At 51.4% G+C, this 19241-nt stretch overlaps 2 protein-coding genes across 8 annotated transcripts in view; both read right to left on the bottom strand.

Moving 5' to 3' along the window:
- Positions 1–1492, bottom strand: part of IFT52 (intraflagellar transport 52) — a 32756-nt gene extending 31264 nt beyond the window's left edge. For 2 of the 4 annotated variants that reach the window (XM_004316331.4, XM_073793016.1), the window contains exon 1: positions 1335–1490. In XM_004316331.4, coding sequence (XP_004316379.1) covers positions 1335–1355 — 21 coding nt within the window. In that variant the 5' untranslated portion in view covers positions 1356–1490. Of the gene's footprint in view, positions 1–1334 lie in introns of all 4 variants that reach the window. The other 2 variants (XM_073793018.1, XM_073793017.1) reach the window with 2 other exon arrangements.
- A 1465-nt stretch (positions 1493–2957) lies between these two features.
- Positions 2958–18787, bottom strand: SGK2 (serum/glucocorticoid regulated kinase 2). 4 transcript variants are annotated; one of them, XM_073793012.1, is made up of 15 exons: positions 18670–18742; positions 17503–17562; positions 17143–17249; positions 16737–16786; positions 16174–16231; positions 15884–15967; positions 14854–14985; positions 13661–13773; positions 13329–13365; positions 12205–12291; positions 9701–9796; positions 8837–8992; positions 6937–7026; positions 5138–5343; positions 2958–3346 (listed from the first exon to the last, which is right to left on the bottom strand). In XM_073793012.1, the coding sequence occupies exons 3-14, from the start codon at positions 17224–17226 to the stop codon at positions 5179–5181; spliced, it is 1152 nt and encodes a 383-aa protein (XP_073649113.1). In that variant the 5' UTR covers positions 17227–17249; positions 17503–17562; positions 18670–18742; the 3' UTR covers positions 2958–3346; positions 5138–5178. The 4 variants fall into 4 exon arrangements, with proteins under 4 accessions (XP_073649113.1, XP_033695378.1, XP_073649114.1 ...); XM_033839487.2 differs by lacking the exon at positions 17143–17249 and having other exon boundaries at positions 18670–18787; XM_073793013.1 differs by lacking the exons at positions 17143–17249; positions 18670–18742 and adding an exon at positions 18324–18460.
- Positions 18788–19241: the final 454 nt, after the last annotated feature.

Here is a 19241-nt window from a genome sequence, read left to right as displayed (position 1 = left end):
AGGGCTTGAACCTGTATCCCCTGCATTGGCAGGCAGGTTCTTAACCACTGAACCACCAGGGAAGCCCTTTAGAAGAGTTTTTACCATGCTAAGATTATAAATACATCCAACAATGCTTTCTCCTAGTACTTTTATGATGTCAAAATTTTTAAGACTTAAATTTTAGTCCATTTGGACTTTATTTTGATGCTTTAATTTTGTTATTGTTTTAATTACTAGCAAGCTGCCTGACACCAATCCATCCCTTCTATGCTAATTTAAAATACCACCTTGCCTATATAATAAATCCCTAAAAACTGAATTTTATCATGAATTCTATATATTCTATCTGCCTGTAAGATCCTGCCCAGTTCCATACTATTTTATTTTATTTTATTTATTTATTTATTTTTTGTTGTTGTTGTTTTGGGGTTGTTTTTTTTTTTGCAGTATGCGTGCCTCTCCCTGTTGTGGCCTCTCCCATTGCAGAGCACAGGCTCCGGACGCGCAGGCTCAGCGGCCATGGCTCACAGGCCCAGCCACTCCGCGGCATGTGGGATCTTCCCGGACTGGGGCACGAACCTGTGTCCCCTGCATCAGCAGGCGGACTCTCAACCACTGCGCCACCAGGGAAGCCCCATACTATTTTAATTACTACAGGTTTATAATATGTATGTTATAATACTTGGTGGTGCTGATACGAGCTAATCTCTCTTATTACTCTTAAGTTTTAGAATTTTTCTCGTTAGTCCCACATATTTATTTTTTAGGCTGAACTTTAAAATCATTTTGTCACTTAAAAAAAAAAAAATCCCCCCATGATCCCACCACAGCTATCTTTTCATGTTCCATTCCATCCATGCCTATGCTTATTTTCACAGTGTGTACAGACAACATCGTATTCTGCTTTCTGATTAGATTAGTGGTTGCGTGGTTACGCCATAATAAACTCAATCTTCATGAGCATCTTTTCAATTTTTTGCCATCGTAGATCCTACTGAAATGTACATATTTCTGCTTCTGCCATTAATTATTTTTGCCATAGGACAGATTCCTAAGAGCAGGATTCCTAGAAAAAGGGGATGGAACTAGGATGTCACATTATGGTTTCTTGTCCAATGCTCTTTCATACTGAGCAGGATGACTAAACATCTCCCAGCCGAAGGCGAGTTAGATTCGAGCCCAGTCTGAGGTCTGGGATCTGGGCCTATATCTGCGCCCCCCCCACTTTTACTTTACCCTAGCGGACCTCGATTTTCTCTAAGACGGGCCCAGCGGCCTCGAGGACAGTCCGGCGAGGCCCTCGCCAATTCCCAACACCTCGGCCGGCCCACCACGGTCGGAGTCCGTCTTACCTGAGGCCCAGTGACCACCATCTTCACCTGACGCCGCCCAGCATCCCGCGGCCAGGTATCCAAGGCCGCTTAGCAACTGCGCAGGTGAAGCTGCGCGTTGGAAGGGCGTGGACCCGAGCGTGGAACTACCTCCGGAGCGACGTGATGACGACAGGACGGAAGAGGCCGATTTACCTAGCTAGCGAGGAGGGAGAAGTATGGGTGGGGGCAGGGGGCGGGACTAATGTGGGACTGTACCATTATTTTAGATGAGGGGTAAATCCAAATAGAATGTGGATTAACTTTAGGCCAAAGATAAACTCATTTCATTTTCTCCTTTAATACCCAGTCTCATTAAAGCCTGATAAAAATGATAGGCACAAGGGCCCAAACTTCGTCCCACCCTAAGGGAAGAGACTAGTGGAGGCTTCCGACGGAGCTTGCGGAAGGCCCAGCCTTGATCCCAAGGGCGCAGGCGCAGAGCGGTGGCCCGATGCGGGGCGGGGCTTTGCGGCTGAGGCTGCGGCTGCGGTTGTGGGTCGCTGTCGCCCTTTTTAAAACGCGGGACTCGAGGCACTGCGCGCGTTATAGGGGGGTTTCAGCGCCCTGGGAGGCCGGGGAGGCCCTCCAGGAGGAGAGTGGGCAGGTGTAGTGGTGAGGATGGGAATATGAGATAATTCTTTCTGTTTGATTAGCCCCGCATCTCTGAGCGCAACAGTGCCACGCCCAGGTGAACCAGCCTCTGGGCATCCCCTGGCGGCGAGTTAGACCTGACCAGATTCTACCAAAAAATAAAAATATAAACTGTTTTAAGGGAGCTGTGAGAGGCCGAAGCTGGGCAGACAGGGGTCCCCGTTGAGCAGAAAAGTGAGAGAAGAATGGTTCATTAAGGCAAGGGTTGGGGAAGGGCATTTGGGCAGAAGGAACTGCTTATGCGGAAGAGCCATCGCCAAGTATGGTTTGCCCTGTTGTCGCCGTGAAAATGAGAAACAAGACGCCGATAACCACAAACAGGCAACCCTTCTCCCCAGGGGAGGGCTCAGTGCCTGCCCTGAGGGAGCGTGGACGTGTGTGCAATGCAGCTGTCTCGCTGGCTCAAACCGATGTGAGCAGAGACTTTAGAATTTTTGTTACAGTCTTCATTGGGTACAGAGTAGTCGGAGTTTTAGGGTCTTAAAACACACACACACACACACACACACTACTCCTGTTGCTTTTTCACAACTACTGTGACTGCAAAGTTAAAAAGTGAAGAAGAGAGTGATTGTGATTTCTCTTCCTGAGGATGCTGTCTTTTGGTACCAAATTGGGTGAATACAGTTTGCAGTCAGGCTTTGCCAGAAGACCAAAAAAGTAGCTGCCCAGAGCACTTCTTCCGCTGTTGGAGGTTGTAGACAGAGCAAGGGCCTTAGAACCAGCTGCCACCAAGTTCAGTTCCTGGCTGTGCCTTGTACCATCTGGGTGACCTTGGGCAAGTTGCTTACTATCTCTGAGTGAAAGTTTCTTACCTGTAAAGTCAGGTTAATAATTTCTAAATGCTGGCTTATTGTGAGGATTGTAGATAATGCACATGCAGCTCAGAATGTGCTCAGGAAACCGAGGTGTGAACATATCTGTTCTGATATTGAACAGATCAATTCAAGATTCATAATTTATCATTTTTATTTTCTATCCTGGTGAAAATTTTGTGATGTTACAGTCTTAGAGCAGATAGAACCATTACGTGTTTCACAACCCATAGAAGGTTGTATACTTTGACAATACTATCACATTTCTGACAACTACGCTCTGTTGCTTTTTGCTTTGGGAAGTTGGGATTTTGGCTTCGCCCTCATCACAGTTCACATTTGTCTATTAGCAGACGCTATTAAGATGGAAATCATAGTGTTTCGCTCAGAATTCACAGCACATATCAAAGGATAATAGTAGCTCTTCTTGACTCAGCTTTGATCCCCAGTAGGTCAGTGTCAGTGTCATTGGTGTGTTTTCCATGGTCTTCCAGCTTCATCCCCCATAATTCCTGGGGCAGGGGGCTGGATAAACAAAAATGTAAGGCAAAGAGTGGGACTGAGTTAAGAGGAAAAGGCAGTAAAATCACCAGCACACACTGATGGTAAGAAAGTTCTTCTCTTGTTCACAAATCAGAAAGCTAATGAGACCACCATGACGTAGGTGATGAACCACAAGCTTGTGAAAAAGACTTTTGTTGCACTGAAATAAGGCAGCGTGATCCATCAGATAAGTGCAGGGTGTCCTGGACTCATGGGGTGTTATATGCTCACCTTCCGTCCAATCAGTATTGCTTTTAGAAATGGCTAATCCCCAGGACTGTACCAGCCCCAGCCTGGGCTCCCTATGGTCCTAGACCTGCCAAACATACAGAGGTGTGTGAGGTAGAGCATAGCATGAACTTGGCAGCCAGGCTCAGACGATGAGCATCCAGTTGAATGCCTCCTTTTCGAGACCCCGTTTCCCATAACCCGGCTTGGCTCTCCTTAGAGATTTTGAAAGTCATTCTGCTTGGATCTAACAGAGTGAGAGGCAGACCAGCACAAAGGTTACCTGTGAGAGCCCCAGAGTCAGCTTATATGGCTCCAAGTCCCAGCTCTGGCCCTTGTTAGCTATGTGACCTCCAGGCAAGGTACAGCTTCTCTCTGTTTCTTCATTGGTAAAAAGGGGATAGTTGCTCCCTTGGGGTTGTTTTGATGAAAACTGAGACTTGAAAAACTCTAGCACAGAAACTGGTTCAGCATAGGCAAATGTTCTCAAGCTGACTTTGACCAGTTAAGCAAAGAAGGAGTGGTTAACAGGATCAGAATCTCTCAAAATCATTGGGAAAACTAGAGAATAAGACTCAAGGATTCCCAGGAATGACAGGAATGATGCTGCAGCGCTGATCTGATGAGGAAACTGATGCTGCCAATAAGTACCAATTGCTATATCGTTGCCACTTCTACACCAGGAGCTCCGTTTTGTGGGTGTTGTTACCGCAGCTACCACATGAAAGAGAGCTCCCAGTTCCTTCCTTGAGTCAAAAATCTGGCACAGGTGCATCCTGAGGCCACATGCCTGGCCCAAGCCGCAGGGTGGGCTGGGAAAGTTAGTATCTAGTATTTTCAGCTACTGTAAGTGGAGGTAGTTATTGCCTCTCATTATGGCTCATAAAACAGGAGATTCCCTGAATATAGCAAGAGGTTCAGATGCCAGGCAGACAAACCTAACAAATGTGCAATCCACCCACCCAAAGAAAGACATCATCGACATAGAAAAATAAGAGGGTGTTGGGTGATACCCTATAGGCTTGTTACATCTCCGTCATTTTACACATTGAGATCAAACTCCAAACACCAAGAGACCCTCTGGTAAAGAGGTGCTGGTTGCCTACCCAACATTTCCCCCTTCTCTCTTAGTGTTGGACCCCTGTGTTATTGTGGGGAGTAATGTGCCCAGTTAATCAGACATATATCCCAACCTCCATTACAGGTAGGGTGGACGGCTACTGAGATGCAAGCAGAAGTCATTGGGTGGGGCTTCTGGGGAAGCTCTATAAAGGTGCCCTTTTGCCATTTCCTCCTTTTTCCCTGCCCAGGACACAGAAGCAGTGGTTAGAGCTCCAGCACCACCTTATGATAATATAATAATCCTAATAGTAGAAGCCACTTGCCAAGGACGGCAGAGCAGAAATACAGAAAGCCTCTGATAACCTGTCATACCAGCCCTGGACCACCTAACATCACCCTTCTTTTATTGGCTGGGAAAAAAAGTCTTATTTAAGCCATCGTTACTCTGGGTCACTGTGACTAGCAGCTGAATGTAATTCTTACAGATACAAGCTGGCTTCAGTGGTTTCACAGGTGCTTCTCTTCTAGCAATCTAAGACGGCATCATCCTCTGGTGCATAGGAAAATCCCAGGAAGGCACTTGAGGCCCCAGAACTGCTGGCCATAGTGTCGGGAGTGCAGCCAATGGACTTTGACACAGCTTCTTGGGTGAACTCTGGGTCAAAGTGTTTCAAGTCAGCAGGTCCTGCCTGTGAATATAAGCCAATGATAAGAAGGGAACACTGGGGTCAGAGCTGTCAAAGGAGCCCACAGCCATGAGAGAGATGTTAATGCTCCCCTCTGAGTGCCCCACGGGCATCCTTACTTAATTGTCACTTATTTATGCATTTACATTGGTCATTGTACTCCATGAGGTCCAATAACAATCTATCAATTCCTCCATCCCCCACCCCAGCACCCTACCTGCTCCACACCAACCCTCCAGACGCTGCTGGTAGGAAGTAGATTGTGACATAAATGCAGTATGAATCAAGGACATAAAAACTGTGCACAACAGGGCTTCCCTGGTGGTGCAGTGGTTGAGAGTCCGCCTGCCGATGCAGGGGACACGGGTTCGTGCCCCGGTCCGGGAAGATCCCACATGCCGCGGAGCGGCTGGGCCCGTGAGCCATGGCGGCTGAGCCTGCGTGTCCGGAGCCTCTCACAACAGTGAGAGTGGCCCGCGTACCGCGCAAAAAAAAAAAAAAAAGTTCACAACAGATACAGTACAGAGAACAAACTAGTGGTTCCCAGAGGGGAGAGGGGTGGGAGGAAGGGCAAAATAGGTGAAGGGGATTAAGAGGTGCAAACTACTAGGTATAAAATAAGTTACAAGGATATAATGGACAGAACAGGGAATATAGTAATACTTTATAATAACTTCGTATGGAGTATAATGTATAAAAATATCAAATTACTATGTTGTACACCTGAAACTAATGTAATACTGTAAGTCAACTATATCTCAATAATAAATAAATAAGTAAAAATACATTCACATTCTTTGACTTGGTAATTCCCCAATTGGAATCCATCTTAAGGAAATAATCACAACTTGGGCATAGATATGCACTTAAAGCTATTCATCAGTCCGTTATGATAAAGAAAAAATGGTAATAACCTAAAGTTCACCATTAGGAATGTGGTAGAATAAGTTATGTTGCCAACATAGGGCTGAAATATTATACAGCCACTTAAAATCATACTTATAATGTCTTATATGACTTAGGGAAATAATGACTTAGTTTTTAGCAAAAAGAAAGAGGGGAGAGATGATATTTATATATATGAAGTGTGACCTATGTAAAAAACATAGAAAAGACTTGAAGGAAACATGCCAGTGGTGCTTTCTCTTGGGTAGTGAGATAATAAGCTTTTTCTCCTTGATGCTTTAAACATCTGTTTTACACACTTTCTAGAAAGAATACATGCCATTGTTATTATAAGGAAAAAAGCTAAACAGAGAGAGAAAATCTTTACAGGGCTTGGCTCTGTCTGGGGGTGCTCCGTGACACAGCGGTTTAAAAACTGTAAAGAGCTCTGCGATGAGGGTTATTGGTGCTAAAAGTAAAGAAGTGCAGCCTGGCTCCTCACACAGAGCTGAGCTGGCGGCCAGGACTTCTGGGCTCTAGACCCAATTCTGCCTCTAACTTATGGGGTGGCCTTGGACAAATCACTGAGCCTCTTGGACCCTTGGTTCTCCCATCTGTAGAAAGACAGCGGGCTCAGATACCCTCCCCAGATACCCTCCAAGCTTCCATCAGCCCTGGGAATCCAGAATCTAGAATGTGAAGACCTCTTACCACATTAGGGTTGAAGGGTGGAGTCAGCCTCTTGTGGTACAAGTCGTCCCAGTTTATGGGGCTGAAGAATACATGGTTCTTTATCTCAAGCTGCAGGAAGAAGGTGCTGATCAGAAGTAGCCCTTTCCATTGGCGTTCCCACCCCACCTCACATGCCTCGGAGCTCCAACTCTATTGGCAACCGGTTGTCAAGCCCTAAACTCTTTACCAGGAAGGTAACTTGCCGTTCTGGCTGGTTTCCTGGGACAAAGGAGTGTCTGCAGTTAGACTTCTCCCCTTCGCCATTATCTCGAACTCCAGCCTTCTCCTCGTAGCAGTTGTTTATTCCACAGCTATTTAGTGAGCACCTACTCTGTACCATACTAGGCTGTAGAGGTATGTCAGTGAACAAGACAGCAGGACCTGCTCTTGGGGGCCCCAGGGGATCTTGGGGATCCCCTGTCCCCCATTCTGCTTCAGTGCATCCTGACTCTTCCAGAATTCTAACCAGAGAAATAGAGCAAATCGACTCACTATGGAAGATTTGGGAAATAAAGCCCCAAGACAAGCTGCAGTTTCCCAAAGATCCAGAATTTAGGATTCAGCCCTGGGCGTGATTCACCACTTCTCTCCTAATCCAAACCAGTGCTGGCACGAACTTCCACCTGTTCCAGCAGGACCCTCTCTCGACCTGTGTTTCTCAAAGAATGATTCTCTGGCTCCATATCAAACCCCCCGGGGGGTTGCTACAAAGCCAGATCCAAACTATTTCCAGACGAACACCCAAGAAACTGGTAACACTCATTGCCCCCAAATTTAAAAAACTCAGTGGCTGGAGGGACTTTTTCTGAATATCCTTTGGGTTTTGATCTATGGGAATGTATACCTTATTTTAAAAATCATACATATTTTTTAAGATGCAAATTTCCTCTGGGAAGGAGGGGACCTGTCTTCATGAAAGTCCTATTCTTTAAGCTGTCCAGGGATGGGTAGGCAAATGCCCTAAATGTTGTTACACTTCACAGTATCTGGCATATAGGGCAGTTTGTAAAAGCACTACGTGCTAGACACTGGCCTAGGTGTTTGTATATATTATTTAATCTTCATAAGAGCTATGAGCTGGGTGCTGTTATTACAGATGGGGAAACAGGCGCACAGAGAGAGGTTAGCCATGTGCCCAGGGTCCTGCACCTAGTAATTGGTAGAGGAGGGATAGGAACCCATGTAGTCTGTCTCAAAATCCATGCATCTCAACTTCTACGCTAGAAGAGCAAACTTCTAGGGAGCATGCACAGTTGGGACAAATTATGAACCATAAGATACAAAAAGGCCAAAAACCAACTGCCACTTCTGAGGTGCTGGGAGCAAAAGCAGGACACCGGGCATGAGCCCTGCACACACCACCACCAAGGGGGTGGGCAGACAACCTAAGCCACCCATCCTGCCCGACCCAGAGATCTGCCCCTACTCTCACCCCATTTAAGGAATGAGTCCACCCCCCTCAGAGAGCAAGCAAGGGCACCTGTTACTTTTCTTTTGCCCCCTCGTGCTGTATAGCACAAGTCCCAGTAAAGCCCTGCCTGAATTCCTGTCTGGCCTCTCATCGTACTGTCACACTCTGTAATAATTTGTGTTCGTCTGTCTGCCTTCCCCTCATAAACTTAATAAGGGCAGAGACCCAGTCTAACGAATCCCTAGCATTTAGCTCAATGCCTGGCACATACGAGGTGCTCCATAAATACTGGTTGAATAAAAGCGTTAGAATGAAGGAAATAAGTAGGCAGCTGTGCATCTCCAAATGCGTGAATTAGCAGTGCCTGGGTTTAGAAAATAGCTGGATGCATGTCACTGCTTCTGGGTTGCCTCTGCAGGAAGCTGAGAGCCCCACGAGGGGCCAGTGCTCCGCTAGCAGGTCACTTACAAAGTCTGTTTGGGAGCCCAGCCGCTGCCTCTGGTCCTTGTGAAGCAGGGCTTGCAGGAGGTCGCAGGCGGCCACTGTCCGGCCCCCAGGGATCCGTAGCGGCTGGTTCAGAATGTTCTCATACATCTGGGACAAATCTTGGCTGTAGAAGGGTGGCTGGTGAGAGAGAGAGAGAGAGAGAGAGAGAGAGAGAGAGAGAGAGAGAGAGAGACGGGAGGACCATCCATGCTAAAGTGGGCACAGTTCTCAGGGACACTTGGAGCAAAGTGGGCAGCTGGAAGGATTCAGCCAGACCTGTGTCTCTGCGATGGCTCACATGGCAGATTGGAGAGAGACAGAGACCTAAGGGCATCCAGCACAGTGCACAGGCTGTTGGGAAGGCCGAGAAGTCTCTCCCCACCAGTGTGAGGCTTGTGGACCCCCCAGGTGCCTCCTCTATCCCATGTCTCTTAATCCAGCTCGTGCAACGACTTTGCACTTTGCAAAGTTAACAGTTTCCTGTCATCATTTCATCCCAGCCTCACAACCATCCTTTGACACAGGTTGTAATTTTTCAGATGAGAAGAGCAGGCAGCCTAGGATTGGGTCCAGGGGCTGGTTCCACAACCTGCCAGCACTGTGACCTTTCCGGGTCTCAGTTTCCTTGTCATGAGGCACCACAGGAGTAACGTGAGACGGTATACTGTAAAGTGCGGAACTGACTTTATTGAAAAAATATATCTAATCCTTGTGTTCACTTTGGCATCATCTTTTTTCAGCTTGGAGAGGAGTGATGGCTCATTCAGTTCCTCAAGGAGCCTGAGGAGGCCACACAAGGGACAGATCCACCCCCATCTCTTCCAGAGTCCGCTATACCCCACTCACCAGGCCGTGCAGCATCTCGTAGAGAACGGCCCCCAAGGACCACCAATCCACTGCCCGATCATAAGGCTCTTTACGAAGCACTTCGGGAGCCAGGTACTGTTGAGGGGAAATACATTTATCTGAAAGACACTCAGCCTCCGTCTCCCCATTTGTAAGCAAGGCACTTGGAGGAAAAGCTCAACAGGGGTTGATCCTGCTGTGATATTTACTTGTCTGTGCCTATGTTTATTCAGCATCCATTTGTCAAAGACCTGATTTGCGTGGGGCTCTTTGCCAGTGTGCTAGGGACATAGAGGAGATCAGGCAGGACTGCCCTGTACAGTTGTATGTGTTGTGCATCACACAAAAGTACCAACCAAAGGGGTAAAAGGGGCTGCAAGCCTGGCTATGATCAACTTACCAAGCCATAACCCTAGTATAGGGGTGCATCTGACAACTGACATATATTTATTTTTAAATTTTATTTATTTATTTTTGGCCATGTTGGGTCTTTGTTGCTGCTCAGGCTTTCTCTAGCTGCAGTAAGTGGGGGCTACTCTTTGCTGTGGTGCAGGGCTTCTCATTGCAGTGGCTTCTCCTGTTGTGGAGCACAGACTCTAGGTGTGCAGGCTTCAGTAGTTGTGGCACGTGGGCTTAGTTGTTATGTGGCGTGTGGGATCTTCCCGGACCAGGGCTCGAATCCATGTCCCCTGCATTGGCAGGTGGATTCTTAACCACTGTGCCACCAGGGAAGTCCCAACTGACATATATTTAAAGGGGAAACTTTTTCTAATTAGTCTGCCCAAAGTGGGTGCCTTTATCGAATTTGCTCAAAAGCATCCAATCAGTGTCTTGAGACTAGGAAAGCCCTGGGAATACTCCCGGGGCAGTGGGAAGACTAACGGATAAAGTGTAAGTCAGTGTGGCACATACTTGCTCTGGAAATCTTAGTAACAGATGAATGGAAAGGAGTCAGGAAAGAGGAGGTGGCACTTGTGTTCCTCCTGACAGCTGAATGCGTGCCTTGCGCAAGGAGAGAACCTGAGGCAGAGCTGTGCTTCCTGCCAAACCCGAGGGCTTAGTGGCCTCTTAGCCTGGTGTCTCTGCCACTGAGGAAAGGGGTCTCAGCAACAGACAAAGCCACTTCGAGAGACTGTGCGTGCGGAGAGGGGCAGGGAATTACGCAGACCTGAGCCCTACTGGGTGTGTGGTCACAAGCAGGTCATTGAACCTCCTAGAACCTTGGTTTCCTCATCCACATAATGGGACTGCAGAATCCCTCTCTAGGGGCTGTGTTAAGGACACATGCTAACATATGTGTTACCCCTTGAACAATGGGAGCAACTGTGGTTACTCCTGTCTGTGCTCCCAGCACCATGGCAGTGGCTGAGTCATGGAAGACACTCGTCAGGGCCACATGTCTCCGACACAATCCAAGGTGCCGTATCCCCTCCTCGCCTCAGCAGTGTCCAAGGAAGGGACGGCTGGGCTTTTAGGCTTTGGGAGGCCAGTTCTGTCTGAGGACACCCTGCCATACCCAAACACAGACAATAGCTCCTGCTTAGAGAGGCCGTCTGTCCATCAGCTCCCCTAAAACCAAATTGAGGAGACAGCTGAAATCTGAGACCCAGATTCTCAAGCACATGGAGAAAAACAAAAGCTAAGCTCCTGTCCCATGCCAGTTCGGGAGGACTTGCCAGCCCTGCAGCCTCAGTCCCCCACCCCCAATCCAGACATCTGTCCAAGCAGCTGGGAAACCCTTTGGACCCAAGGTCCAAGGAGTTTAAGGAAAGGTTTTTAACCCCAAAGCTGCAGGGAGGCCTTGGCAGGAGAGAGAGATGTATGTGAATTACTGCTGAAACTCGCATATTTTAACCCTCCAGGATCTTGGTGGCTGGAAGAAGGAGGTAGACCAGTGTCTTCACCCTTGCAAACCTTGATCTTAACTGTCAGGCCAGGGCCTCCTGTGGCACATGGACTTCACCCTGTAGGGCAGTGCTGTCCAATACAGTAGCCACTAGCCACGCATGGCTGCCGAACATTTGAAATGTGGCTGAGCTGAGCTGAGAGGGACCATAAGTATAAAAGGCATACCAGATCAAAGACTTAGTTAGGAAAAGAAAGAATAAAGTATTTCAACAATTTTATGTGGATTGTATGTTGACATGATACTACTTTGCCTGTGTTGGGTTAAATAAAATATATTACTAAAATTGATTTCTCCTCTTTCTTTTTTCTTTTTAAATGTGGTTGCTGGAAAATTTTAAATTGCATATATGGTTCGCATTTCTGTTTCTATTTCTATCGGACAGCACTACTGCAGGGTTTCACCAGCCGGGTCCCAGCAGCCCCTAGAGCTGGTGCCCCCATGACACGGAGGAGGGAACCAAGGCTGAGTGTACAGCCGGCTCGGGGAAGTGCTTGGGTGGAAGAAGTGAGTCCCTCTGATATAAGCTGGTGGCCCTAATCAGGAGCTGTGGCCTCATCCACTCCCGGCCTTGCGCCTCCCAGGAGGTTTAGCTTACCTCTGGGGTGCCACAAAACGTGGACGTGGTCTCCTCAGGCTCTACCCCTTCCTTGCAGAGGCCAAAATCCGTCAGCACCACGTGTCCCTATAGAGGAGGGAGGGCAGGGGTGGGAGGGTGGTCTGAGCCAAAGGTATACCCAGGTTTATCCCCAAAGCCCAGATGCCACATCTGGGGCAGCGGCTGTGGGGTCTGATGTCCCTGGCAAAGGCACGAGCTGGCGGCTCCACTCAGAGACTCAGTGCTTCTAACCTGGATGTTAAGAGCAGCACAGGGGCCAGGTGGGGAGATGGCATTGCACTGTCTACCCCCAGCTCATCACAAACTCAGATCGACAACCTACAACAGCAGCAGTTCCAGAATGTTCTCGCTGGAGGGGCCTAGTGGCAGCAGCCCCCTTAACAGAGGGCTGGGGACCCAGAAAGCATGCCTTGTGGCAGCTGAGCGAGAGGGTGGTTGGTAGAGCAGTGAGTGGATGCTGCGGGGCTCTGTCCAGATCCCCTCTTTAGGAGCTGTCCCACGCATCCCCCCATGCTGGGCCATTGCCCTCATCCAAAGTCATGCCCCCACTCAAGGGGCAATCCCCATCCAATGACTGGTCAGTGTAGGGGCACAGATGCCCAGCCTCCTTGCCTCAGTTTGGAACAGTTCAAAGAGTCATCCCAGCTCAGGCCCACCCACCCCTGTACGATCAGCTGAGGACGCCTCACTTGCAACCACAAGGCAGGCGAGCTGCTTCCTCTGCCCAGTCCTGCCTCCTCAGCCCCTTAAACGTGGATCTCTTGAGAGTGTCCCCCAGGAAGCTTCTGCACCCAGTAGCCCATCTCAGAGTCTATTTCCAGGGAACACAGTCTATGCCACGGAAGGACTACAAAATCCTCGAGCCTCCACATGACTCCACCCCTGCCCCCCACCCCGTATACACGTACACGCACATGGATACGTAGCCACGTGTACACATAACGCATATGCGTGTACATATATGTGTGTATACAGGCATAGGCACACATGCACACACATACTTGAATGCGTCCCTAGCCACATGCACGTATGCACAATGCGTGCACACACACTCACGGGCACACAGCACACACGCGCGCACGCACACACACATACCCACCAACCTGGCCGTCCAAAAGAATGTTCTCTGGTTTCAGGTCCCTGCAGAAGACGAGAGAAAAGGGCACTGTGATGTCACAGCTGCTTAGTGACATGAGCTGGGGACCGGGGTCCTGCAAGAGGAATCTTCATGGAGATGCAGAGATGCACAGGGAGAGCCCGAGGAGGATGGGCACTCAATCTCAGGAAGGAGGGGGCCCCCACTCGCTGGCGGGCCCTCCTCCTCAGACAGAGGACCAGGTTCGCCAGGATTTCAGCAGGGTCTGGGGGTTCATACGACGCCTGGCTGTTGGGGCAGAAGGGCCAGGCCTAGCTCTGAGCCACAGGCAGGCCTCACCTGTAAATGATGTTGAGAGAGTGCAGGTAGCCAATGGCGCTGGCCACCTCGGCGGCGTAAAACCGGGCCCGGGGCTCCAGGAACCGGCGCTCCCGCTGCAGGTGGAAGAAGAGCTGGAGGGGGAGGAGACAGGTGAGCGGGTTCCTGGGGGGCTCCAGCTCCTCGAGAGTGGGGTGGGGGGCAGCTGGCCAAGTGACCCACTCTCTAAGCTGCAATGTCCTCATACAAGGAAGGGCATGCCGGTCCCTGCCCCACAGAGCGGGCAAAGTGTCAGCAGGAAAGATGAATTAGCAGGGGTGGACCACCTACTGAGTTTCAGGCTCCAACCAGACCCTCTCACATCTCTAATCTCCTTTAATCTTCCTGACTACCTTCCAGGTATCAAGTAGGAGGCCAGTTTCACAGAAAAGGAAACTGGAAGAGTCAGAGCAGTCAGGTGGCTTGCCCAAGGTCACGTACTGTAATTGGCAGAGCTGTGATGTGAACCCGGGTGCGCCAAAGATGTGCTTTTCCTCCAACCCAGGTGATAAAATGATTATGATGGTCAGACTGAGCCTAGGTTAGATCTGCTCCCGGGCCAGTTGCTTTGGTCTATTTGGCTGGCAAAGAAAGCCCTTTACCTCCACCGGGGAATTTAGGGATGCAGGACAAAAACTTCCCTCTTGGCATCAGGCTAAGGAGCACGAGGTCACACAGGTTAAATCTGGGGTCACTGAGAAGGGCCATCTTGTCATCTTGATCAGAGAGGCAGAAGAGGGAGCCCAGCTTATCCCAGCTGTGCTTCTGGGGCACCAGGTGGCCTCAGATCATTCCCACAGGGACTGGTCACTCCCATGCAGTGGTCTTTGGTGTAAGATGGGGGCATTAGAAATACTGGCCACAGAGCTCCTCTAACATTGACTTTTCCCAGGTCCACTGAAGGGATTCTGGGCAGCTCCGCTTGGAAGTCAAGTCATGATGATGGCTGGGAGTTCGATGGACCTGCCTTCAAATCCTGGCTCTGCCGGGTACAGGCTGAGTGGCCTTGAGCAAGTGAGTTACCTGCCCGAGCCTCGGTTTTTTTCAGCTGCAGAATGGGTCTGTTGTAAGGATGAGGGGAGATTGTTCCAGAACCTGGGGCACCATGAGCATGTGGGATGGAAAACTCCTGCTGAGGGCCGGGCAGGGAAGGCGCCAGGTGGACCTATACCCACCTCTCCCCCGTTGACATAGTCCAGCACAAAGTAGAGCTTCTCCGGCGTCTGGAAGGAGTAGCGCAGGCCCACGAGGAAGGGGTGGCACACGTTCTTCAGGAGCACGCTGCGCTCCGCCATGATGTGGCTCTGCTGCAGAGTCACACAGACGGGCCGCGTCACCGCCTACACGGCCACCTCACCCAGGACCTTCTCGTGCCCCTGCTCAAACACCCACCGTGACTCCTCACTGCCCTCGGAGCCAAGCCCAGGCTCCTTGCTTAGTATCCAGGACTCTGCGGTCTACCTCATCCCTGACCAGTCCACGTGGGTGCACCTCCAGCCCTGGATCCAAATGCCCCGCCCCCCTCCCCGGGACAGTAAGCAAAGCTATGTTAATACCGCATAAATGAGTCCCAAGGACAATCCTGCAGAGGGAGAAGCTGAGCGTTATCCACATTCAGCCTTGGTTGCTGTCCCCCTGCCTGGATGCCGTTTTCAGACCATCAAAATCCTAGCTTCAAGGCCAGCTGCAAGGCCACCTCCTTCAGCTTTCTGAAGGACACCTTCCCTTCGATGTCCTTGTTAACATTAATTCCCTCTCCTGAGTCCTCCAACTTGACATCCAGTTCTCTCTCAGGGCCCGCTCTGTCCTTCTCATGGAGCTGGTGTTAAGAGACTCAAGTCAGCCAAAGTATCTAGAACTCCCCGTTGGCTGTAGCTTGAAGCGCCTTTGGAGAGCCGGAAGTGTGATCCCCACGTTGCACAGATGGGGAGGCCAGCACCTGACAGAGCAGAGGACTGGTCCACCACGGAGCCCTGAATCTTTAGGGGAAAGCAGAGAGCCGGGCCGGGTCACCTGCAGGCCCTTGGGGTAAGGCGGTTAGCCTGCCTTCCTGGAGAAGGGTCAGCATCCCAGGCACCACCTGGCCCCCCTGCTGGGCCACCTCTGCGCCCAGAGTTGCGACGCATCTTTGGAAGCCACCTGAGGCTGGGGGCGGGGGGCCGTCAAGAAGCAGGAGAGGAGATGCCTGGGCCCAAGCCCTGGTACCTCTTTCTTCTTTAAGATGGACTTTTTCTGTAGCACCTTCACTGCGTAGAACATCCCGTCGGACTTGTGCTTGGCCAGTAGGACCTGAGCAGAAAGACAAATGCAGAACCCGTGGTGACTACTCCTCCAGGCTTTGTATTTCTCGATGGCAGTGCAGGCCTCCAGCCCCTGCCCTGCGCCCATGATTCTGCAGGTTGTAAGCTCCCTCTCTGCATGTGCAGGTAACAGCAGGGGGCAGAAGAGGCCAGAGAAGGGGAGACGCAGGCCTTCCATGCTCACGGGTCACTCACCTTCCCGTAGTTTCCTTTGCCAATGACCTTGAGGAAGTCGAAGTCGGTGGGCCGGGCACTGGGGGACGAGGGAGGAACACGGGTCAGCATTTGCAAGCTTGGGAAACTTGATGCTTTAGTTCAAATCAGAGCTTCTTTTTAACTTTGAAGCTGGAGAAGGCAGGGAGCTTTCTAAGAACGCCACGTTCTCCCAGCCGGGAGGGTCTTATAAGGCTGGCCCCTGCCCCTGGGGATCTCACAATCGTGTAAGAACAGACAAGGCCGGGAGAAAACCAGACACAACAGCATAGAAGGCAAAGGAATCTGACCTCCGAAGACTGAGAAGGGCCTTGAGGGTGGGGAGCTGCTAGTAATGCAGACTTTGGGGGATACTTCAGCCACAGAGCTCAGCATGGGCAGAGGCTGGGGAATTAGTGGGAGATGAAGCTAGGCGCCGGTCCTAGGCCCAGATGGCAGAGGATCTTGACGCTGGGCCAGAGAATTGGATTATATTCCCAAGGTGAGGGGGGAGCCAGGTATGAGGGGAGCCAGGGAGGAAAGTTATATGAGAGATGAGAACTCACTTTGGGTTGGCCGAAGGCCCCAGGTTGATATTCCCATTGGCCCTTGAGGGCTAGAGACATTTAAAGAAAGAAATGATTAAAATCAGAGGGTCCCTAGTCCTTGGCTCCCTCTCTTTCCCCTGGTCCAAGTCCTGCTCCTTTTCCAGTATCTCTATTAGGCTTCTTCCCTCCCTCCCTCCCTCGTCCCTCCCTCCCTCCCTCCTTCCTCCTCCCTCCCTCCTTCCTCCTCCCTCCCTCCTTCCTCCCTCCTCCCTCCTCCCTCCTCCCTCCCTCCCCATCCCCCCCTCCTCCCTCCTTCCCTGCCTCCCTCCCTCTCCCTCCCTTCCCCTCCCTCCCCCTCCCTCCTCCCTCCCTCCCTCCCTTCCTTCCTTTTTCCCTCCACCTGCCAACCCACCCACCATCTCACCTGCTTCACACAACAGCCTTGGGAGGCTGCTGGCCGTTGTACCAAATGTGAGCGTGAGGAAACTGAAGCCCAGAGAAGAGCCATCCAAGGACTTCCAGGATGCCCCACTGGCATGAGAACGCAGGTGTCCTCAGGGCCAATCCCATGATTTCCCACCCCATTTACTTCTTGAAGCCCTTGCCCAAGTCTCTTCTCTCTTTACCCTGTAAACGTCCCAGTTCTGTGGGCTCAGAGTGACCCCTGCGGGCACCCCCAGTCCTGGGACCGCCCACGCGGCTGACTGGGACTTCCAGGGCTTTCCTCAGCCTTGGGAGGAAGTGAGCCCCCTGGTGGTGGGTGGGGGAACCAAGACCCACTCACCTGCAGACTGGGGGTCCCAGCCGGGCTAGAGTCCATCTTGTAACAGTGATCAGGTGGGCTCTGGGGACACAAGGAGAAACAGGATGAGAGAGCTGATGTTGGGGAATTAGTGTCACCTGTCTGGGGCCTTAGGCACCGCTGCCCTCTCCACCCTTCCCCAACCCAGACACCTGCCCGAGGTCAGCAACCCCTTCGTGGGACAAGAAATGATATCCCCTGGACCCAGCCTCTCCCATCAAACATCTCAGGAGGGAGAGGGAGGATGGTCAGCGGTGGCCCCTCCTAGGCTGAGTCCTTTCAAGGGTTGAGGACGGCCAGGGCAGCAAGATCCCTGTGAGCCAGGGCAACTCTGGATATCTGGGGTGGCCAAGGCTGGAAGGAGACTTGCAGAGCATGAAGTCTGAACCCTTCCCCCCATTTCACTGGTGGGAAGTCTGAGGCCCAGAAAGGGACTTGCCTAGGGTCCCACATCTTGTGAGGGGCAGGCTGGGCTCCCCTGGATCCCTGTGGACAGCCCCGGGCTGGGCTCTGTGCTGACTATTATCTCTCTGCCACAGAGACTTCTGCCTAATGTCCCTGGAAGGGCAGCTGCCCTGGGGACCTTGGGCCAGAGCCATGGACAGACCCACTGACCTATGTCTATTTGAGATGAAACAGTGGAGAGTGTGACCAATGGTCTATGTGGCCAGGAGCATATGTCTTCCCTGCCCCCAGCCTGCAAGGTGGGGGAGGCCGGTATGTCCAGGCCCTGGCTCAGTGTGCCCAGGACCCCAGAGCCCTATCCCTGCTTGGAAGGTCAAGGCCAAGAACCGAGATCTCACCTGAGAACCCAGTTGCTCGTGCAGGCTGCTGGGCACTGTGCATGCCAGGACCACAGCTTTGGCCTACTGTGGGACCTGGGCTGCAGTAGAGACCACCCGCCTTTATAAGGAGGTCCCTGGAGCAATCACCCCCTGGCCTTCTTGGGAGCTGAGAAAGGGACCACAGGGGAAGCGAGGGAATGGCCCAGCCCTGTGGAGCCCTGAGCCACAGAACTGCCCAGATAGGGAGTGCGGCCTGGCTTCAGCCAGTGCCCCGTGTCTGTGCTCCCGCAGACAGCCCACACGCCCCCCTGGCCTGGCCCTGACAGCCCCTCTGCCAGGCCCCGGCCTCCCCAGCCCCACGTACCTGCACAGCCTGAGGAGAGGCCGCGGGGAGAACCAGTGGTTGGAGCCGGAGGATGGTCAGTGGACAAGAGAGCCTCTCTCTGTTCTCCCAACAAGGGCCGAAGTGTCTGTGCCTGGCGCCGGCCCGGCCCCGGCACCCAGCTCGGAACTCCCGGCCGCAGCAAGGGGGCTGTTGATGTCACGCGGGAGCCAGCAGGGCTTAAGAAGGGACCGAAGACCTCTGTTCCCTCGGGGACATCGCCTCCCCCTGGGGGTTGTGGGTGGAAGGCGGTGAGCGACAGCTGCCAGAGAGCCCGGGTGACTCTGGGGCTTGTTAGAATGCGTGTGAGAGTGTGGGGCAAGGAGTGTGTGTGCAGGTGTTTCGTGCAGAAATGTGTGTCAGTGTGTCTGTCTGTCTGGTGTACCAGTGTGTCCCTGTATGTCAGGGTATTTGTGCATCTGTGTGACCACGTTTGTATAATTTTGTCGGTGTGTCCGTACATCTGTGACTCTCTGTTCTCACTGTGTGGAGATGTGCTTCAATGAGTCTCTGTGTAGTGTAGTGTGTGGACATGGCAGTGTGTACCTCTATAT

The sequence above is a fragment of the Tursiops truncatus genome, chromosome 15 (genome assembly GCF_011762595.2).
Source record: "Tursiops truncatus isolate mTurTru1 chromosome 15, mTurTru1.mat.Y, whole genome shotgun sequence".
Classification (NCBI taxonomy): domain Eukaryota; kingdom Metazoa; phylum Chordata; class Mammalia; order Artiodactyla; family Delphinidae; genus Tursiops; species Tursiops truncatus.
The sequence above is the reverse complement of the archived record's forward strand: the minus strand, read 5'-3'. Positions and strand labels throughout refer to the sequence as shown.